The 18,000-nt window shown below is 42.5% G+C and overlaps 1 protein-coding gene across 35 annotated transcripts in view; it reads left to right on the forward strand.

The window, feature by feature from the left end:
- Window positions 1-18,000, forward strand: part of Nrxn1 (neurexin 1) — a 1,067,728-nt gene that overhangs the window by 633,556 nt on the left and 416,172 nt on the right. Inside the window, exon 1 of one of the 35 annotated variants that reach the window (XM_028893431.2) lies at window positions 8,685-9,744. The exons of 31 other annotated variants lie outside the window; for them this stretch is intronic. In XM_028893431.2, the coding sequence (XP_028749264.1) occupies window positions 9,498-9,744 (247 nt within the window). In that variant the 5' untranslated portion in view covers window positions 8,685-9,497. Of the gene's footprint in view, window positions 1-8,684; window positions 9,745-18,000 lie in introns of those variants that run through there. 3 more of the 35 variants (XM_028893439.2, XM_028893449.2, XM_028893458.2) reach the window with 3 other exon arrangements.

The following is an 18,000-nucleotide window of genomic DNA, read 5'->3' on the forward strand; positions in this document are numbered from 1 at the left end:
CCTTTATTTGTTTGGGTCCTTTGAAACCCCTAAACATGGAGATAGAGCTAACTTTGTAACTTCATATACTCACTCAGCAGAGCTGTAATTTAAGCATGCCATTACTTGTCTTGAATATTTGAGGAGTTATTTTTGACATTCCAATAATCAAGAATGGAAATAATGGGCAGCATCTCCAAATTTTTCCAAAATAGAAATAAGTTTAAAATTTGATTGAATGACTTGAATATTAAAAGGGAAGAAGGAAAAGGGGTTGCTTCTTTTTTTTTCCTGTGAGGGAATAGGGTGGGTAATGGCAAAACAAATCAACAAACAAATATCCCCGCATCTTTTAGAGAAGAATTCCTAGAGGTGGAGCACAAAGTTTCTGCAGGGAGAACAGCAAAAGCTAAGCTTGCTAAGACCAGGGAGGCTGCATGGAGGCTGACTTTGAGGCTTATACTCCATGCTATGGAGATTTAACTTTGCCTGCAGGAAGGAGATCTTTGTAGTGGATTGGCCATGCCTGCTGAGCAATAGTACTAACATTGAAATATCGCTGTGACAAATTTGTAATCTAATATATACCTAATCTAATAACTACTGAATTGGATAGGGACCAGATTATAGATCCCATGTAAAGTTCCTGAAGATCCAATCCAAATTTCATGATTGAATTCCTTTCACTGCATTCAAATGGTGATGTAGGTTTCAGAATATAGATTTGCAAAGATAGAGAAAGCAGGCTGGTGCTTAGATGTTCAGGAAATTAAACACATGGTATGGACTTGATTTCTGGTTTCTGGTTTAAATGTCTGTGTTTGCTAGAGAATCATCAAATTGTGTGTTAGTTTCCCATCACCCCACCTTGGCTTATAATTGTCCTTCTAAACCGGATTCCATTCTGAACAAGCTCATGTTGCTTTCTCTGCAGAGGTGTATGAACATGATAGACTGTGCTCTGTAGTGTGAGCAGACAGGTGCCGACTTGCCAGTCTACATCATTGGTCTTCCCCGTAGCTGATGCTGGCTAGATAGGAAGCTTGGCATGCCAGCCCTGGGAGAGATGTCCTTCCTGCTTCCGTTGTGGTGGTTGACTAATCGGAACAGTAGCACTTTTAGGTTTTATTTAAAAACAAGTATTACTTGATTGATTTTCTTCCTATAAAGGAAGAAAAAATATCCCAAGATAATCACCACCAATAACAACATAGGTATGTACATTTATGTGACAGGTGATACCCTGTTTGAAATGTATCATATTCCTTAGTCTGCCCGGGGACCTGGCCATAAATAGAAATGGGAAATTGTATTTAAAAAGCCTACCTAAAGCCATATTGCTAGTAAGTTAGTAGGAGCCACTAGCACAGTGACCAAAGAAAAACTCATATACAAAGAGCAGCAGGGAAACAGATGGTTTTCCAACCCGAATAAAGAGAATATACATTTGTATGTCATGAGATGAAGATGACGACAGATTGAAAGTCTTCAGAGATGCTTTATAGGAGAGGAACAGGACCAACGCCGTCGTATATGTGGACTCTAGTACACAGACCTCTCTGTAGGTTTTGAGGCAGTTAAAGGGAGCTTAGATCATTACCAAGAAGCTTAATGAAAAAGGCACTCTGTGTATTCACAAATAAAGCATAGGTCAAGGGCAGCATTCAGACAGAGGAGCAGTCCAAAGTCTTGTTCGCCTACACCGGAAGCTCCAGCATCACCTAGGAACTTGTAGGTAATGTCTAGTATCAGGCTCCTCCAGAGATTAAGGAGGCCCCAAACAAAGGAACATGTGACCTGATGCCCACAAAATAACAGATCTTATAGTGTTTTCCCTTCACATGTCATTTGAACATGACAAATTTAGAGAAGCCAAACCAATGAATTGTTTGGGAAGTGAACTTGACCCAGTAAAGAGTTTAAAACATTGTTAAATTAAAAAAACCTCATCACAGCTCCTTGGGTTTATGTTTCCAGTATCTGACTAAAATACATATATGTGAGTAAATTTCTTAGGCTGTTTTAAAACATGTTCCAATTATATTAAATATAGTTCTATAATCTTTCTGCAGATGAAGAAGCAGGGATAGATGACACCTAATGTCACACTAATGACAGAGATGAGATTCAAACTCACACTCTGGCTCTGCAGCTTCCTATTTCCCAACTAATGAACATACCCCCCTCGGGAGAACGTGGGGCTCTGGGACAGTTTGTCAAGAATGTGAGTTTTATGAAAAACTAGACAAACAGTAAATTCTGACAGTGATTGAAAGGTGACTTGAGTGGTTGGTACCCAAGCAGATACCTGCAATATTTAAAGATAGTTACCATGGTGCTTAGGCACCGACTTTATTTAGGCCATCATAAATTACATTCCTACTAAATAGGACAAAGGAAACATATAGATCACAAAATATTCCAGTCCTAAATATAAGTAACCTTGACTTCAATGAAGTCAGCGGAACATCCAGACTTTAATTTAGTTGGAGTGGATTACGTGTCATGTTGGCTCATGTTGGATTCACACCACTCTCCCTGATTTATATTACCGAGTAGGCGCTAAGTAATAGATAGATTGACTGTATTTACCAATCTGTGTCTATGATTGGATGGTGGCTGTTTGAGGGGCGAAAATGAACCTTCTAAAACCAAACACAAAGTTACTGTTCTCCACAATTTTACCACCCCCCCCCTCAAAAAATAATGAAAGAATTACAGTAGATTCCATTCCACAGATGCCTTTAAACTATCCCATGTGTGTTTCTTTCTTTCTCTCGGTGTCCTTATTCTTTTATTCTGATCATCTCTCAGAATACCCTTCAGGTCGTAATATTCCATAGAGAGGTAACAGGCTCAGGAGTTTGTGTTTATAGTTCTTAAATACCACATTCTGTGAGTGCCTCCCTCTCTTCTCCTTCAGTTCTGAGAAGTACAGGTAGATAGAAATGTGGGGTCTGCTTGTCTCTATGATGACATCAGTGGAAATGCAAACTGCAACACTGACATTCTCCTCATTTTAATTTTTAAAAGATTAGTGCTGCCTGTGGGTTTTAATATACTTCCCCTCTGCTACTTTTAATGTCTACTTTCCTATTTTAAAAGCTTAATACTGAGCCATAAGGATTTCCAATTAAGCTTAAGAAAACCATGAAAAGGTAGAAATGTCTGCCTGGCAACCATTCTATTCTTTAAGACAGAAAGAGTGACTTTGGGAAATAAAGCAATAATTTGAAATGGCCAGTTCTTTCCCATTTTTCTCCAAATTCTTCCTTCTACTCACTCACTCCTCCTATTTCCTTTCCCTCCCTCCTCTCTCCTGAAATACCATATCATCTGTTAGTTAACACTACTGTCCACCTTAGGCAACTCATGTTGTTGTTCATTGTAAATCATCACCTGTATTGGCTTGGGATGTTTTAACACACATAGCTATTTGGTTCCTTTGGGTAGTATTCAGGAGTATCCATTGTTAGGGGCAAGTGAGCCTTTACTGTTCTTCAAGAGATCCCAAGATAGGTCATAGTGAATGCAAGATTCAGACGAGTTTCTGGTATAGAAACAGGTGTTATTAATAAGTAGGCATGAAATTATATAGCTCCTTCTGGAAACTTGAAGAGGTTCTAGCCCTTTGTTTGTTTGTTTTTAATAAGCAAGCCTAACGATTATTTGCCAAAAATGTTTTCCTTCAAGCACATATAATAGTGTTTAGTGATACTATTTGCCCAGCTTATCATCTCTCAGAATTAGGTGGCTATCAACTGTTAGAGATCAATATGAATATCTCCACATCATTTTTTTTTTTTTTTTTGAGACAGGATTTCTCTGTGTAGCTTTGCGCCTTTCCTGGAACTCACTCTGTAGCCCAGGCTGGCCTTGAACTCACAGAGATCCGCCTGCCTCTGCCTCCGGAGTGCTGGGATTAAAGGCATGCGCTACCGCACTGCTAATTCTTCACATAATTTTGTAATGGTTAAGTGAGTTAACACAATCAAACCTCAGAATCATGCCAACTACAGACAAGCTATTGGTTCTTTTGACATCATTACACATGTTAAATGTTGAGCTGCATTTAGAATTCACATCTTTTATTCCAATAGAAGTAAGGTGTATGTATATACAAGAGATTGTTGGATACCCCACATATGGACTATATTAATAATAGGAACAAAGAAAACCAGTTCCTACCTCCCATTACACCAACTCTCAATACTTAACTTTATACATATTAATCCATTTTAAACAGATAAAATATTCAAACTAATGAGCAAAACTCCACCATGATCAGAGATGGTGATGGCCCAGGACTTCCAGCAACTATCTCTGGCTTCTAAGGCTATGGCTGTGATAAGAGAGCATCAACTGTGGATGAAGAATCAGCATATTGGTCTAGGCCCCACTGTTTCAGAGGCGGAAGGATGACTTGAGAACAGCGTGAGTAGTACAGGGAGTCTGTATCTCAGAAAGAAAGAAGAGAACCCCAGATCAAGTCACTGCCTCTCACAGAGTACATAGTAACACTGAGGTACACTTCATATCACCCTACCCATGCTGGGGGGAAAAATCAGGTAGCCAAAGCCCCATGTTTCCTCTGACAAATTTGTGAGCCATCTAAAAACAATTTGTCAGACATGCCTCAGTTTCCCCTTACAGAGCATAATCTCAAACTGCTGGCCTAATCATCTGAAGGGGCACAGATTAAACAAAAAGAACAAGCTTTAATTACCTCATCCAAAAGAGGTGTGTGTTTGTCTATAAGACTTTTACTCACCATCTGGATAGAGAGCTGTTCCTTGTCTCACAAAATTACCACCATTTATAACAAACAGGGCTGCAGCAGCAGCACAGTGTCCACCCCAGCACCTCCTAAGTATTGCAAAGGTGCCCTGGACATCTGCCTGAAAGACAATAGCTACAATTTTCTCTGTCAAGACAGCCATAAATACTCCTTCCTAAGCTCTTGAGACCCCTGTAAAACTCAGATTTCTAGCCTATCCTTTCCCTAACCCTGCCTTTATCTCCCAAGGCCTCCGGCAACATAAGGCAGGAGGGAGATTTTTCTTCACTGACTACTCTTCAGCAAACTCATTGGAATCTCCTGCGTTGATTCTCTTCATATGTGCTCTAACCTATCCAGGACACTCTCTAAAAGCGCTACCCCATCCTTTCCTAGCAATCAACAGGGTAACAAACACAGCCAATCTTGTTTATCCACACAGAAAGATTCTTCAGCCCATTTCACTGGAGTGTGTCACCCCAAATTAATATCTGAACCTTCGAAAAAACATTAGTGCACATGCAAAGAATAGTGAAAATTTCAGTCCCCAGCAGGGGTTCAAAGCTCAGGTTGAACAAGGTGAGGCTCTACTTCCCTGATTCTGCTCAAGAATCAAAGGAAAATGTTCTGACTGCAGTTTGCTTAGTGTCAAAATTTTTAGACCTCTGCTGAGGTTTTGTTTTGGTTTGATTGATTTGATTTTCTTTCTTTCTTTCTTTCTTTCTTTCTTTCTTTCTTTCTTTCTTTCTTTCTTTCTTCCTTTCTTTCTTTCTTTCTTTTTTTCTTTCTTTCTTTCTTCCTTCCTTCCTTCCTTCCTTTCTTTCCTTCCTTTCTTCCTTCCTTCTCTCTCTCTCTTTCTTTTTTTCTTTCTTCCTTCCTTCCTTCCTTCCCTCCCTTTCTTTCTTTTTCTTTTCTTTTTTTTTGAGACACTGCATCTGTGTAGCTCAGACTATGCTCAAACAACATGACTCTCCTGCTTCTGATTTGCCTCTCAAGTGCTTTGCTTACACTTGATGCTTTTCTTAAGTGATTTTAATATTTGAAAATAGTTCCCAATCCTAATACTGACATGCATACAGGTTTGAATGTCCTTGACAGATAAAAATGTATGTGTTACATAAGCTTCATTCAGGTCAAGAGTTCAATGTTAGTTAATGAGCAATGTATATTAAGTAATGTCTTTAAATAGAAAAGAAGAGTATTTGTTAACTAGTGATTCAAAAGGATGTTACTAGGGTTCAGAAGAACCTAACCTGGCATTTCTCTCTAGAAAGCATGATTCACTATTTGCTGCTGCAGTGTTCATGGTGACCATAACCGTGGTCATGATTATGGACCATAACGATAGGAAATAATGAGAACTTGGTGTATTGGAGGAGATTACCATATGTTTCACATATGCTGGGCACTAGAGGGAGTACAAAGGAAGACTTAGCTCCTGTCCCTTTCAGGGATCTAGTTGGAAAGGAAAGGACAAATTACACCATCTATGGGGTACTGGAGAAAATACACTATATTTCTTATGGCTAGAAAGGGTGTGAGGTACTGGGCACATTAGTCAGCCCACTCACGCAGCTTATACCTGCACTGGAGAAGATGCATCCTGACTCACATGAACGGAGAATTTGACACTTTAAAAAAGCACTCTAACATTAAATGGCACACTGTGTCTTTTCTGCCTCCCGGTATTGTTTAGAAGAAAAGACTGTGACTATTTTATGAATGAAGTCGTGGTGCTTCGGTGAGAGGCCAAGAAATCAATGTGATATAACCAGTGAATGGCGTTGCCCAGACACCACCACAGGTTTTTGGTTACCTAACCCAGTGTTCTCTCCTCTTTCCATGAAGACACTGAAATGTCAAATTCTGAATCTGGGCCTGTGATCAGCACTCCCCAAGTGTGTACGCTTGTTCATGGGAGTGGTGATCAGCGGCGGTCAGAGGACAATGTTTGGGTGTCTGCCCTCTTCCCAGCTTGTTTGAGACAAGAGCTCTCTGTCACTGGGTAAGCTAGTTTAGCTGCCATCCTTGTTTCTGGAGTTTCTCCTGTTACCACCCCCATCTCTACAGGGGCACACTGGGACCACAGATGACTGGACTGCTGCATGTGTCGTATATATGGGTTCTGGTGGTCCCAACCCAGTTGTCAAGCTTTAGCAACAAATGCCTCTACCCACAGATCCATCTCCTCCACCCCTGTCTTAAAAACATACCCTGGGAATGATTTTGTTCATTCTCTTGGATCTGTACTTTATGTAATAAAAATAAAGATGATTGATGCTTGCATATGAATTAAAGTATATACTTAAACAAACCACAACTAAAGAGGTAATTGCCCCAGAGGACAAGGGTAGAAGGAGCACAGGGTAGGAGATGCAGGGTAGAATCAGCACACAGTAGGAGATGCTGGCTTGTTCTGTTGGTATTTGAGCCCCTATGGGAAGTTGAGAGACAATGTATTTACACAGAGTAATAAACTATCGAAGAAGCTTTGAGGGAGGAAGGGTGATGATGGACTGCCACTTGTTTGATTCAGGACCCCTGGGCATTGTTTATGTATTGACTCTCATGGTTTAGTCTTCGTCTGTTTGCAAGAGCTTGCATACAATATACAAATTCAAACGGCCACATGGATGAGCAGCTGATTTAACCAAATCCTCTCAGAATGACTTTCCAAGGTATGTGAGCTCAGACCAGTGCTTGTGAAGACAGGGCAGGCGAATCTGGAATTCAAGCTCAGCCAACACTATATGATATCCTGTCTAAGAGAGTAATAATTGATAATAATTTAATAAAAACACAGGGGCTCATATTTGTTGCTGCATATTATACCCAAAGTGAAGACCCATAGAGGTTGTGTGTTCAGATTTGTCTTTCAATAGAATAACAGCAAGACTGTCAAGCCAAGGGGCACATTGTTGCCCTTAACTTCTGTTGGAAAACTTGGTGGTATTTTGATAATAACCCCCATTCTTAAGGGGGTCCTCCCTGCCTGGTCACATGAACTGGTAGGTAGATTTCTAGTCTGAGAGGTAGACTTTTTTGTTTTTCTGGTTTCCTTCTGGGAACACAAAGCTTTCAGGAAAGATGCCCAGTTTCCCATAAATGTCTCCCCCCCCCCCCAGAGAACACTAGGTCTTGGAATTTTTGGTCCTGATGCTATTTTCCTTATGAAATCAGACGAGAACCTGGCATTAGAAGAGGAGAGGTCACAGCTGGGCTGCTAGATATCTCAGCGTTATTTGTACACCCCAGTTTATTGACAGAAAGACAGTTAATTCACACTGCTTCCCCATCTCGGTGTCTTCCTCTTCTCATATTCAGTGCTTCCCGCTTCCACCTCTTCCCCAGCTTCTCATCCTGTTGTCTTCCTGGACTTTCAGTCCCCCTGACTTCCACTGGCTCCTATGAGGCACGATATTGTAGTGAGTAGGAGGGCTCTTTGTTATAAATAATGCATGCAGTGAGCAGATCATCGGAACTGATGCCGAGTGGATGGTGTCAAACCCTTTTTAGCAGTTTGGATTTGAACACCTGGTAGAACAAGTTTGGTCCAATGAAAAGAGCCGGGTTCCTTCCCCTTTAGGAGCGCTGAAGACACTGGTTACTTGTACGCAGAGGGGTAGGGGATGGTGCCTTTTGCCCGGGTGATTCAGACGGAGGATCACCTGGTTGAGGGAGAGCGTTGCTTTTTAGGTGTTTCCCGCATCGCCGTCCACGTGTCCCTGTGATGTGTGGAGAATGCCAGGGAGAGGCAAAGCGGGCGATTTTTGCGGGAAGCTGGACCAGCCTCCCTCGTTACATAGGCTCGTCCTCTGCATTGCATCCGAGCTTCGGTGATTTGCTGTTTGGAGACTGCAGATTTGCATAGAGCCCCTAGCTTCACCAGCGTGTGTGGTTTTCGGTTCTTTTATTTATTTATTTTTTCTTTTCAATTTCTTTCTTTAAAATTTTTTTTTTCTCGTCTTCCGCCCCTTCACCTGCTCCTGCTTTTCCTCCGCTGGCTTTCCCCAGTTCGATCCCCGCTGTCTTCACAAGGGTGCCCTCTTCCCTCTGAACCTTTCGCCGGGCGTAAGTGTCAGGAGGCGGCGGACTCGGAGATTGCCTCTGGAGCAGGCGATGCGCGCCGCTGCTCTGCGCGCTGCCCGGGGGAGGCTGGCGCGAGCCGGAGAGCCGGCCGGGGCTGAATGGAGGGAAGGGGTGCCTCGCGTCCATGGGGTCTGCTTCTTTCCTGAAAGGAGGCTGGACCGGCGAAGTGGCCTCCCCATTCCCCACGCACAATGCTAAATGGATTTACCTAGTGGATTCCCGGTGGATGGCTGTCATGTAGAAGTGAGGACCCTCCGGGAGGAGCTTTAAACAATTTCCCGGCTCCCCACCCCCCTGGCATACACTCTCGCCCGAAACTCTTGGGGAGTATCTCTGGAGAACCTGGAGCCGTGCAAACCTGGGAGCAGCCACCCTCTCTGCGCTTGCTGTTCTCCGGGGCTGCCTTTCCGGACAAGTCCCCAGCCAGCTGCATTCGCCTCGGCTATGTTTCGGATTGTTTTGGGTGCAGGGCACAGCAGACTCCAGGACCCCGAGAAGACTGTCCGAAGGAGGGAGAGGATGGGTGCCCTGGCGCGGTGAGGCGGCCGGCCCCACAGCCCGCGGCGAGCCGCCGGATCCCCGGCTTCCTCTCCTTTTCTTGCGCCCCAAACTTTGCCTCCCGCGGCGGCTGCCCCTTGGCGGGCGCCCCGCCATGTACCAGAGGATGCTCCGGTGCGGCGTCGAGCTGGGATCGCCCGGGGGCGGCAGTGGCGGCGGCGCAGGGGGGCGCCTCGCCCTGCTCTGGATAGTCCCGCTCACCCTCAGCGGCCTCCTAGGAGTGGCCTGGGGGGCGTCCAGTTTGGGAGCGCACCACATCCACCATTTCCATGGCAGCAGCAAGCATCATTCAGTGCCTATTGCAATCTACAGGTCACCAGCATCCTTGCGAGGCGGACACGGTGGGTCTGCGATGCCAAGTTCTTGCGGGTTATCCCCTGGTTCCCCCCCCCCCCCTTCAACCATGCACTCGCTGGCGACTCGGCCCTTAAGGCTCTAAGAAATCGGAGCCGGAGAAAAGGGAGGTGTATTTAGGTGTGCTTGTTGGGAGCCACTTATCTCTTTGAAGACAATAGAAGGGGATGGGTGAAGGAATCGCGGGTGTTTGTGGTGAGGGGTGGGAGGGGCGTGCCTTGCCGAGGTGCTGGGAAATGTGGGCATCTAATAAAGGACCAGCCTGGGCAGGGCGCCTGGCCCCGCTGGAAGGGGGCGTCACTCGCCAGAAGGTCAGTCAGTGGCCAGATGGGGCGCCGCGCTCCACAGAGGGACCTGAGCAGAGAGAGGAGGGCTCTGCAGAACCTTTTGTCTGTGCGGTGCTGCCCCACCTCCAGCCCATCTTCCCTGACCAGAGCAGGGAGCATTCGAATCTGTGCATCCCTCCAAAGCACAGTGTCAGGAAAGAGGTCCCGGGACTAGGGACCCACTCAACAGGAGGCCGGTCTTCTTGCCCTACTTGAGTCTTACTTGGAGAAGGGAGCAGTATAAGGAAGTATTTTCTCTGATCCTGGCCCATCCCCACTGGACAGAGTTCCTCCTGGGAACCTGCTTCACACACACAGGGGTTTCAGTTTCTTGGTGATTTGGCTGAATTATTCTCTAGATGAAACGGGAGCGATCTTAGACTGTACGACCCTTGTCTCCCTGAGGATCTTGTCTGCAGGCAGTCTAGCTTTCTCCTCTGTTCAGTTCTTTCTATTGAGGGTTTCCATGGAGTTCAGGCTGGCTGCGCTAAGCCAGGAGCTCTGCCTGGAGGAAGAGAAATTAGAACAGAAGGGACCTATGTTCCAAAATCCAGTTTGTTAGGAAAGAGCTGAGTGTAGAGAAATGCCTTGGTTAGCAGGTGATTTCTCCAGAGGAACCAAGAGGGTGAGCCAGGTCCCTCTCATCTTTAGATGAAAGCTATATCAGGTTCCCTGAATTGCCAAAAATAACAAAATCAGTCAGGTTTTTCTTTTTTCCCTTTTCAGTGCATCAGAGTCTTTCCTCATCACCAGTCTTTGTCTTTTCTGAGGGTAAAACCCACTCATTTACCCAGGAGGCTGGAAGTAGTGATCAGTGTCTTGGCTGCTCTTCTGCATCTCTTTTGTAGAGTCCACTCACCTTTAAGACTCTGCTCAGCCCGGGGGTCCTTTGACCCCTCCCACACATTTCCCCTCCCAGAGGCAGCTGTTAGTAGTATGGGTTTGCCCCTTCCCCAGGGATAGACTTCCTTCCTGGGAACCACTGTGCTTAGGTATGAAAAGCTATAGCGTGATCTAATGAACAGAGGCCAGGTCACCCTGGCAACCCCTCCCTGGGAGTGGAATAGTGACACACTTCACTTTGGGTCCAAAGGATTGATTGTTTACCTCACTTCCCCGGTTCTCCCAGGAATTCCTTTAGAGACACCTAGTAAAACGTGCACCAGGGCTTCCTGTAAGTATCAGAGGGCAGATGCCGGGGAAACAGTAATGAGTTTCAGGTGTTCTTTCCACTGGCTTCCCTTACCTCAGTGCAGCCCTCAACCACTGCCCTGGCTTTATGCAGAACCATGCTAGTCCCGTGGGAGGAAGGCGAGCCAGGGCACAGGAGGGCCAGACAGAGCGTGGGTGGGTGGGAGCGGTGCACCAGATGGGGGTATGCGAGGGTGTGGGGTGCCTAATTGTAGCAGTGGGGCGCTATGAGCTAATAATCTCATATGCATCTTAAGTTCCCAGTGAGTCTACCTCTGCAGAGTGACTGGGTGAGGAGGCCTCTGAATGGGAACAGTGCCTGAGCAGGTAACAGAGGACAGCAAGGGTCCCTGGGGCAGCAGGACACTCCTTTCCATTGCAGCCTCTACCCCAGGCAGAGGCCTCTGCTGGTTGTCGCTAAAATTTATTTCCCTCCAGAATACAGTAATTGTCTGTATGTGAATGAAAAAAAAAAATCGCTCATCTATCACTGAAAAGAAGAAAGCATGATAGAGTGGTGAAGATAGTGTGTGGTATTGTTCTTTGGGGTCAGAGAACTTTCTCTCCTTCAGAGGTGCCATTTACATGATCACATTTGTTTGTAAATCTCCCCCCACCCCACCCCACCCCCATCCCCTCATACTCACCAATCAAAATGTAAGCGCCTAAATAAAATCCAGGTGTGAAGTTTTCACACTCCACCCCTCCCTTCTCTAGAAAAGGGAGAATTAATTCTATAGAGAACAAATTAAGAACATTAGGATGAAAAATCAGCCTCCGAGGATGGTAGACCCATAAACTAGGGTGAGGAAGTGCAGAGGGGCCTGAAGCAGGCAGGTAGGGTGGTAGATTGAAAGAAACCTAATAAGAAAGAGGTGATGTTGAATTTGTTGGGTCAATAAGCCCACTGAATATTTAGCTAATTATTAGGACAAAGGACTCCTAAGGAAAGAATTGCTGAGCCTAATGGATGGGAGTGAGAGCCAAGCACACAGGTAAATGACAGTGTGATAAATTCCCACCAGAAAATCAAGACAGGCAAAAAACGAGGCTGAGTTCCAAATCTGTGACTCTTGCAAGTGTGCATGTGTGGACAAACAAATGAATGGGCCTGTTTGAGTGTATTAGAATGTCTGAGAATCATAAGACCTTTTATTTCATAATATGGAGTGCATATATGTGCTTAAATGTATAAAAGGGGGAAAAGCTTGTGTAGCATATTTTAAGGAATAAGATTTAGTCTCTTATGTTTTGGAAACTGCTGGGCTGAGGATCCAGGTTCATTCTTCTTCATTTTCTCATCATGCTATGCTTCATTTGCACTATTATGAGGTGTCACTTACAAGGTTTGCAGGGTGCAGAGAGAGCTCATGGCTACCCCACACGTCTTTGTGCAAGCTGACCCAGTTGCAGAGACTGTGGTGAGGATTTTCTTAAGTGCATATATATGAGAAGCAGATTTGGAGACCATTTCAGCACCCCCTCCTCATTTTACATGAATTTAAAAACATAAACGGTGAAACAAGTTCTATAGAAAATTATTCTTTTTTCTAGTTAACTCAGTGGAGAGCTGTGTAACTGTAAATGATAAGAAGCAAGCCTGCTTATAATTAAAGCCAACTGGAGTCCAGAATAGACCCGTGAGCTCAGCCAGTACTGCTTTTGTGCTGTGCCATATGTGCGGAGCATAGAATGATGTCAGTGCTCTGCTCAGGTTCCCATCTCAGCTCCCAGCCTTCCTAAGCACCCATGCTCTGCATACTTTAGAAAATTAGCCTAGAGCCTCTCAATGTTTGCAGCAGATACAGAAAGGAGAAAGCCATCGCAGATCTTAGCAGCCAGTGTCAGTTCTTCTCCTCCTGAAATATGAGCTCTGGGAATTCTAATGCTGTGATGAGGTTATACTACTAAAGGGCAAGAGGGTTTCCTCAAGGGGAAATGTTAACGAATTTTAAAGCATGGTTTGTATTTGAAGGAACTCAATGATATTATATAAGGCCAATATTTATAACAGGAATTTATAACATATTCTTTCAAAGCACTTTCAAGGTACATGGCAAAGTTCTAAGAGGAGTGGTGGGTTTTGAAGGGAGCTTGAATATCATTTTCCTTGTGCGGCTACTGGGGCATATCCTAGACGGGCCAAACAATGGAGCCAGATCTTTGATCAGAGTCAAAGAGAAATTAGAATCAAAGCTTTGTGGCCCCACAGCCCAGGGCAATTCCATGATCTCAGAGGTGTTTATACTAGTGCAGAAAGGGTCCTCATTTTGGCTTAATGGCCGGTCTCTTGGAGTAGAATTTATTCTGAGTAATGCAGCCCCAAGTTTTGTGTGCAGGATATATCAACAGTGCACGTGCTGCACATAAGACACCCTCAGCTGGTGTCCCACCGGTGTCCTCATCAGCTCCGCTGAGGAACTTTCTGTTGCATGCCTGTTGATAGCAACTTTCTGACTTATTTTGGATCATAACCAAGAGGATTGATTAGCAAAATCCTTCACAGTATATCCTACCTGAATGAAAACATTGACTGTTCTGGTCATTAATTACTATAGGCGACTAGAGACTTTTTGACTCTGAATATTTAGAAGAAGCCTTGCTGCTCCCCACTTCTACTGTTGACTTCTTAAACAAAATGGACATCATTAAAGAGTCCCGAACAAGATAGCCTGCAAATATTTGTGCAACAGTTTTTCAATCAGTCATGATCTAAATAATCCTGGCAGCCTAGAGAAATTTTGTGTTTGTCCCCAAATTGTAATATAGGTATGCTTTATATTGTTTATCCACTTGCTCAGTAAATATATCATAAATGCCTCCAGTGGAAAATATCCACATTTGTTTGTGTACCAGGTACCATGGAGGTCTAGAGTGAAATGGGGATTATGGGAGGAGGGGCCAGCTAGGAGGAGCCAATGCTCTTCTAGTCCAGTCACTGTGTTTATACCTTAGCTCTAAGAGTGCATGCTACTAGAAAATGTCAGTCTTTAGACAAATAAACACAATTCCTCTTCGAAAACAGAAAAAAAAATCTCCAAACACAATGATGAAAAATAAAACCCTACAAAGTGTATTCATATGTAGCCGTCATCTGGGCTGCATCATAAAATGGTCTGATAATGATATAAAACAACTGAGTTTTATCACACGTATCTTTTACTGCCTTACATATTAATGATCTAGAAAGATTTCCTTACACAATCACCTTATTTCAAATTAATGCATGTATTTCTTGTAGCAGAAACACAATTTTGTTTTTCAAATAGACATTGGACTAGTTTCATAAATGCATTTAAGATGGAACGTCCATTGATTTAAACTTACACTAATATGTAAATAATTGAGGCAGCTTGGCCTAGTGGTGATTCTCAGAAATATACCCGTGTGAAAATTTGGCATTGCCACTTGTTGGAGTTGTGTAAATGTGTAAAGCTATCTCTCTTCTCTAAGAATGTTTTATAAACCCATAAAATGGAAGTGCAATATATTACAACACTAGAAACAACAAATGAGATCATTGGAGGTACACAAACTATAGTAGTTACCTAATATTTAGCAATTAAGATACTGTAAGCATAGCTGTGTCTATGGGCAATTGACCGAGTTCTAGTCCTGAGCCTGCCAGTTACTAACTGAGTGACTCATTGAATTGATTACGTCTTTGAATGTCAATCTCTTTCGGCTCTGAGGTTTGATGAGAACATCCTTCTCATTTATCACTGTGACAATAGAGATCTAAGTAATTTGAGCCAACCTTACCCACAGGATCACAGCAAATCAGTAGGAAAATGGGAAGTAGAATTCATGTCTTCCAGTGCATCTTCTTTCTTGTTTAAATATTCTTCCTTGAAGCCCCTGGGCGGTCATGGCTGAGATGGATCTCATTTATTTATACTTTCATCTGGTAACTTGATCATCAAAAATTTAAGTGTAGGTGTTAATTGAGATTAAGCTTATTCCTCAGGATAGAATAGATCCAGTTCTTCTGCAGAAAACCATCTAGCCATTCTTCTTCTATTGTCACCTATCCTGATAGTGAACCATCAGAGCCTCAAATATGCTCTTCCTTGTATTTCTCTTTTATAAAAAGCCCGAATTTTAATATGTTACCAATCTCAATAACATTCAGCATGTTTGTATATTGTTTAGTCAATGAAAAGATTAAGACCCCCTTGTCGAAGAGCTCAATAATGGTTCCATTCTCAGAGTCCATTGATGTAAGAATCTCTTTACTTCCTGCTCTGATTGTCTTTTCTTGAGCTTTACTGATTCTAGGCATGCTTGCCCTACTTTTTTCATTGCTGTGATGAAATACCCTGACAACTTAAGGGGCAGGGCTCACAGTTTGAGGATGAAGTTTTTCACAGCAGGGATTCCTGGCCACAGGAATCTTGACCAGCTGAAGCAGTTACATCCACACTTGGGAACTAGAGAACACCAAATGCTAGTGCTCAGCCCCGTTTCCTTCTTCTTAGGCAGATCAGGACCCAAGCCTGGAGAATGGTGTTGCTCACTATTAGAATGTGTCTTCCCATCTTGGTGAACCTATTGAAGTATTCCCTCACAGTCGTGAAATAGGCTAGCCTGATCTAAAGAACCCCTCCCAAGTATACCTTGAGACTTCATGCCTGTCAGAAGTTGACAATAAACATTATCACGGTGTGCTGTAAATGAATATTGAATTCAAGTTTCTTAAATAATCTGATTGCCCTTAATGTTGGCTCAGGTGGTGACTCACCTAGGTGCCTAGAAGTCCTGCCATACGGCTCAGGCTCAGGCCCCACTTGGCTGCTGCTCTCCCCTGGGCTAAGACCTCAAGGAAAGTCTTTTAGAAATAGGCGCTTTCCCTCTCTGCTTGATCTTTATCTTGACCCATTCTTATCTACACAAGTTGTAAAATATCTCTTCCTCCATAGAGAAACTTTTAATAGCCTTTTGAAATATTCCAAAATGCTGGATTTTTCATTGTTAATCATAAACACTTCATCCTTCAAGTTTTGACAGAATGAAGCGAAAACAGCTATCTTTGCAAGTACATATCCCTGTGGCACCTTCACAGAAAGTATCTTATTTCATCATCTGTGCAGCCTTGGCAGGGTGTATGATCATTATTTGCTGACAAAGAAACACATTCAGAGAGATGGTGATTTTGCCAGGGCCATTTAATTAATAAGCAGATATTTTTCTTTTGCTTTTTCCATGACAGTATGAGGAGAAAGAGCTTTGAAAACTGCTCTGCATTTGACTGTTGAAGATGTGAATTATGTCCAGTTGTTGACACTGTCCAATTCAATTATCAAAATGCTGTTTAACAGCCAAAGAAGTATTGCTAACTCATACCATTCCTAACAATTTTCATATATGTGTGTGTGTATAATTTCCACATATATGTATATATAATTTTCATATATATAATTTTTTTTATTGGTACATTAAAAAGTATATATTTGTGGGGTGCTATATGATGTTTCAATACATTGCATGTATAATACAGAACAAGAGTTTTTTCTATTCATTTATCATTTTTTAAAGTTTTCACCTTTAAAGAATTTCAACTGTAAATAAATTTATATCTACATTTCAGGAATTCTAGCTAATCATACATTGTTAGCCAAAAAGTCAGTAGTAAAGTGGTAATGGGCTGATATAGAACAACATTTCAAATTTACCTTAAAGTAATGTCCTCAGAATAACTGAATAACAGTTTCAGTGAAAAGATTTATGATTAAATGACAATGAGTGATGAGTCTCAGAGTGTCTTTCAATCATCAAATGTAATACAGATACAGAGCCTCCATTGTATTGATTACTGGACATAATGGCAGTGAGATTTGTGAATGGGAACCAAGGCAGTGTAGAAAGGCATTTGTTAATATTCCAAGGTATGTGTTTATGGACACATACATATTTTACAAAGCTCCTACAAATCTTATAGAAACTCCTTTGGTTTATGGGACCTCCAGTTTAAATGCCTTGTATGATCTGATTTTTAATATTTCATTTTTTAAAAAATAAGATTATAGATTTTATATGTACTATAAATACTTGGTAATTGATTTTTAAAAATATGTAACTTTCATTAATAAGAAAAAGTATCTGACAATTTCTGAGAATTAACAAAAGCCTCAAGCAAATAGTAAGACAATGGTTTGTAATGTGTGTAAAATACAAGGCAGCAGTATTTAGTAATTTAGACATTATTTGTGCAAGGCTGTTTTGATTATTTTCGTGTATTGGACTAACATTGCTGCATGTCATTATTTATGTGGTTTAGCCTGTCTTGACTCTTAGTTACCATCTGGTCATCAGCCTCCATTTTTCTAGACAAGTGCAGAATTCAGAGCAGCTAAACAGAAGAGGTAGGTTAAATTCTTCCTTAGACAGACAACTTGGAATTCTGAAATATCTAATTTTACATTAGGATTGGATTATCTACCGTGTGAATGATTGCAAAGTTTAGTCACATCACTGTGAGTGACTGTGATGTAATCTAAAAAATGCATTCAGGACAAGTGTGACAGCCACGATACTCTCACACTGGTCCATTAGCACTTTTATCTGAGCCTGCTGCTGCACATTTTAAAAAACTGTGGTTTTCCTGATGGATTCTACTTTGAAATTTTACAAGATATGTCTCTGCTGCTATGAAGGAGGCTTTTGTTCATGTCTGTGTATTTATGCTACCTTTTGTATAGTTATATTTTTCAGTGATCCAATGTGTTA

The sequence above is a fragment of the Peromyscus leucopus genome, chromosome 22 (assembly GCF_004664715.2).
Source record: "Peromyscus leucopus breed LL Stock chromosome 22, UCI_PerLeu_2.1, whole genome shotgun sequence".
Taxonomy (NCBI): Eukaryota; Metazoa; Chordata; class Mammalia; order Rodentia; family Cricetidae; genus Peromyscus; species Peromyscus leucopus.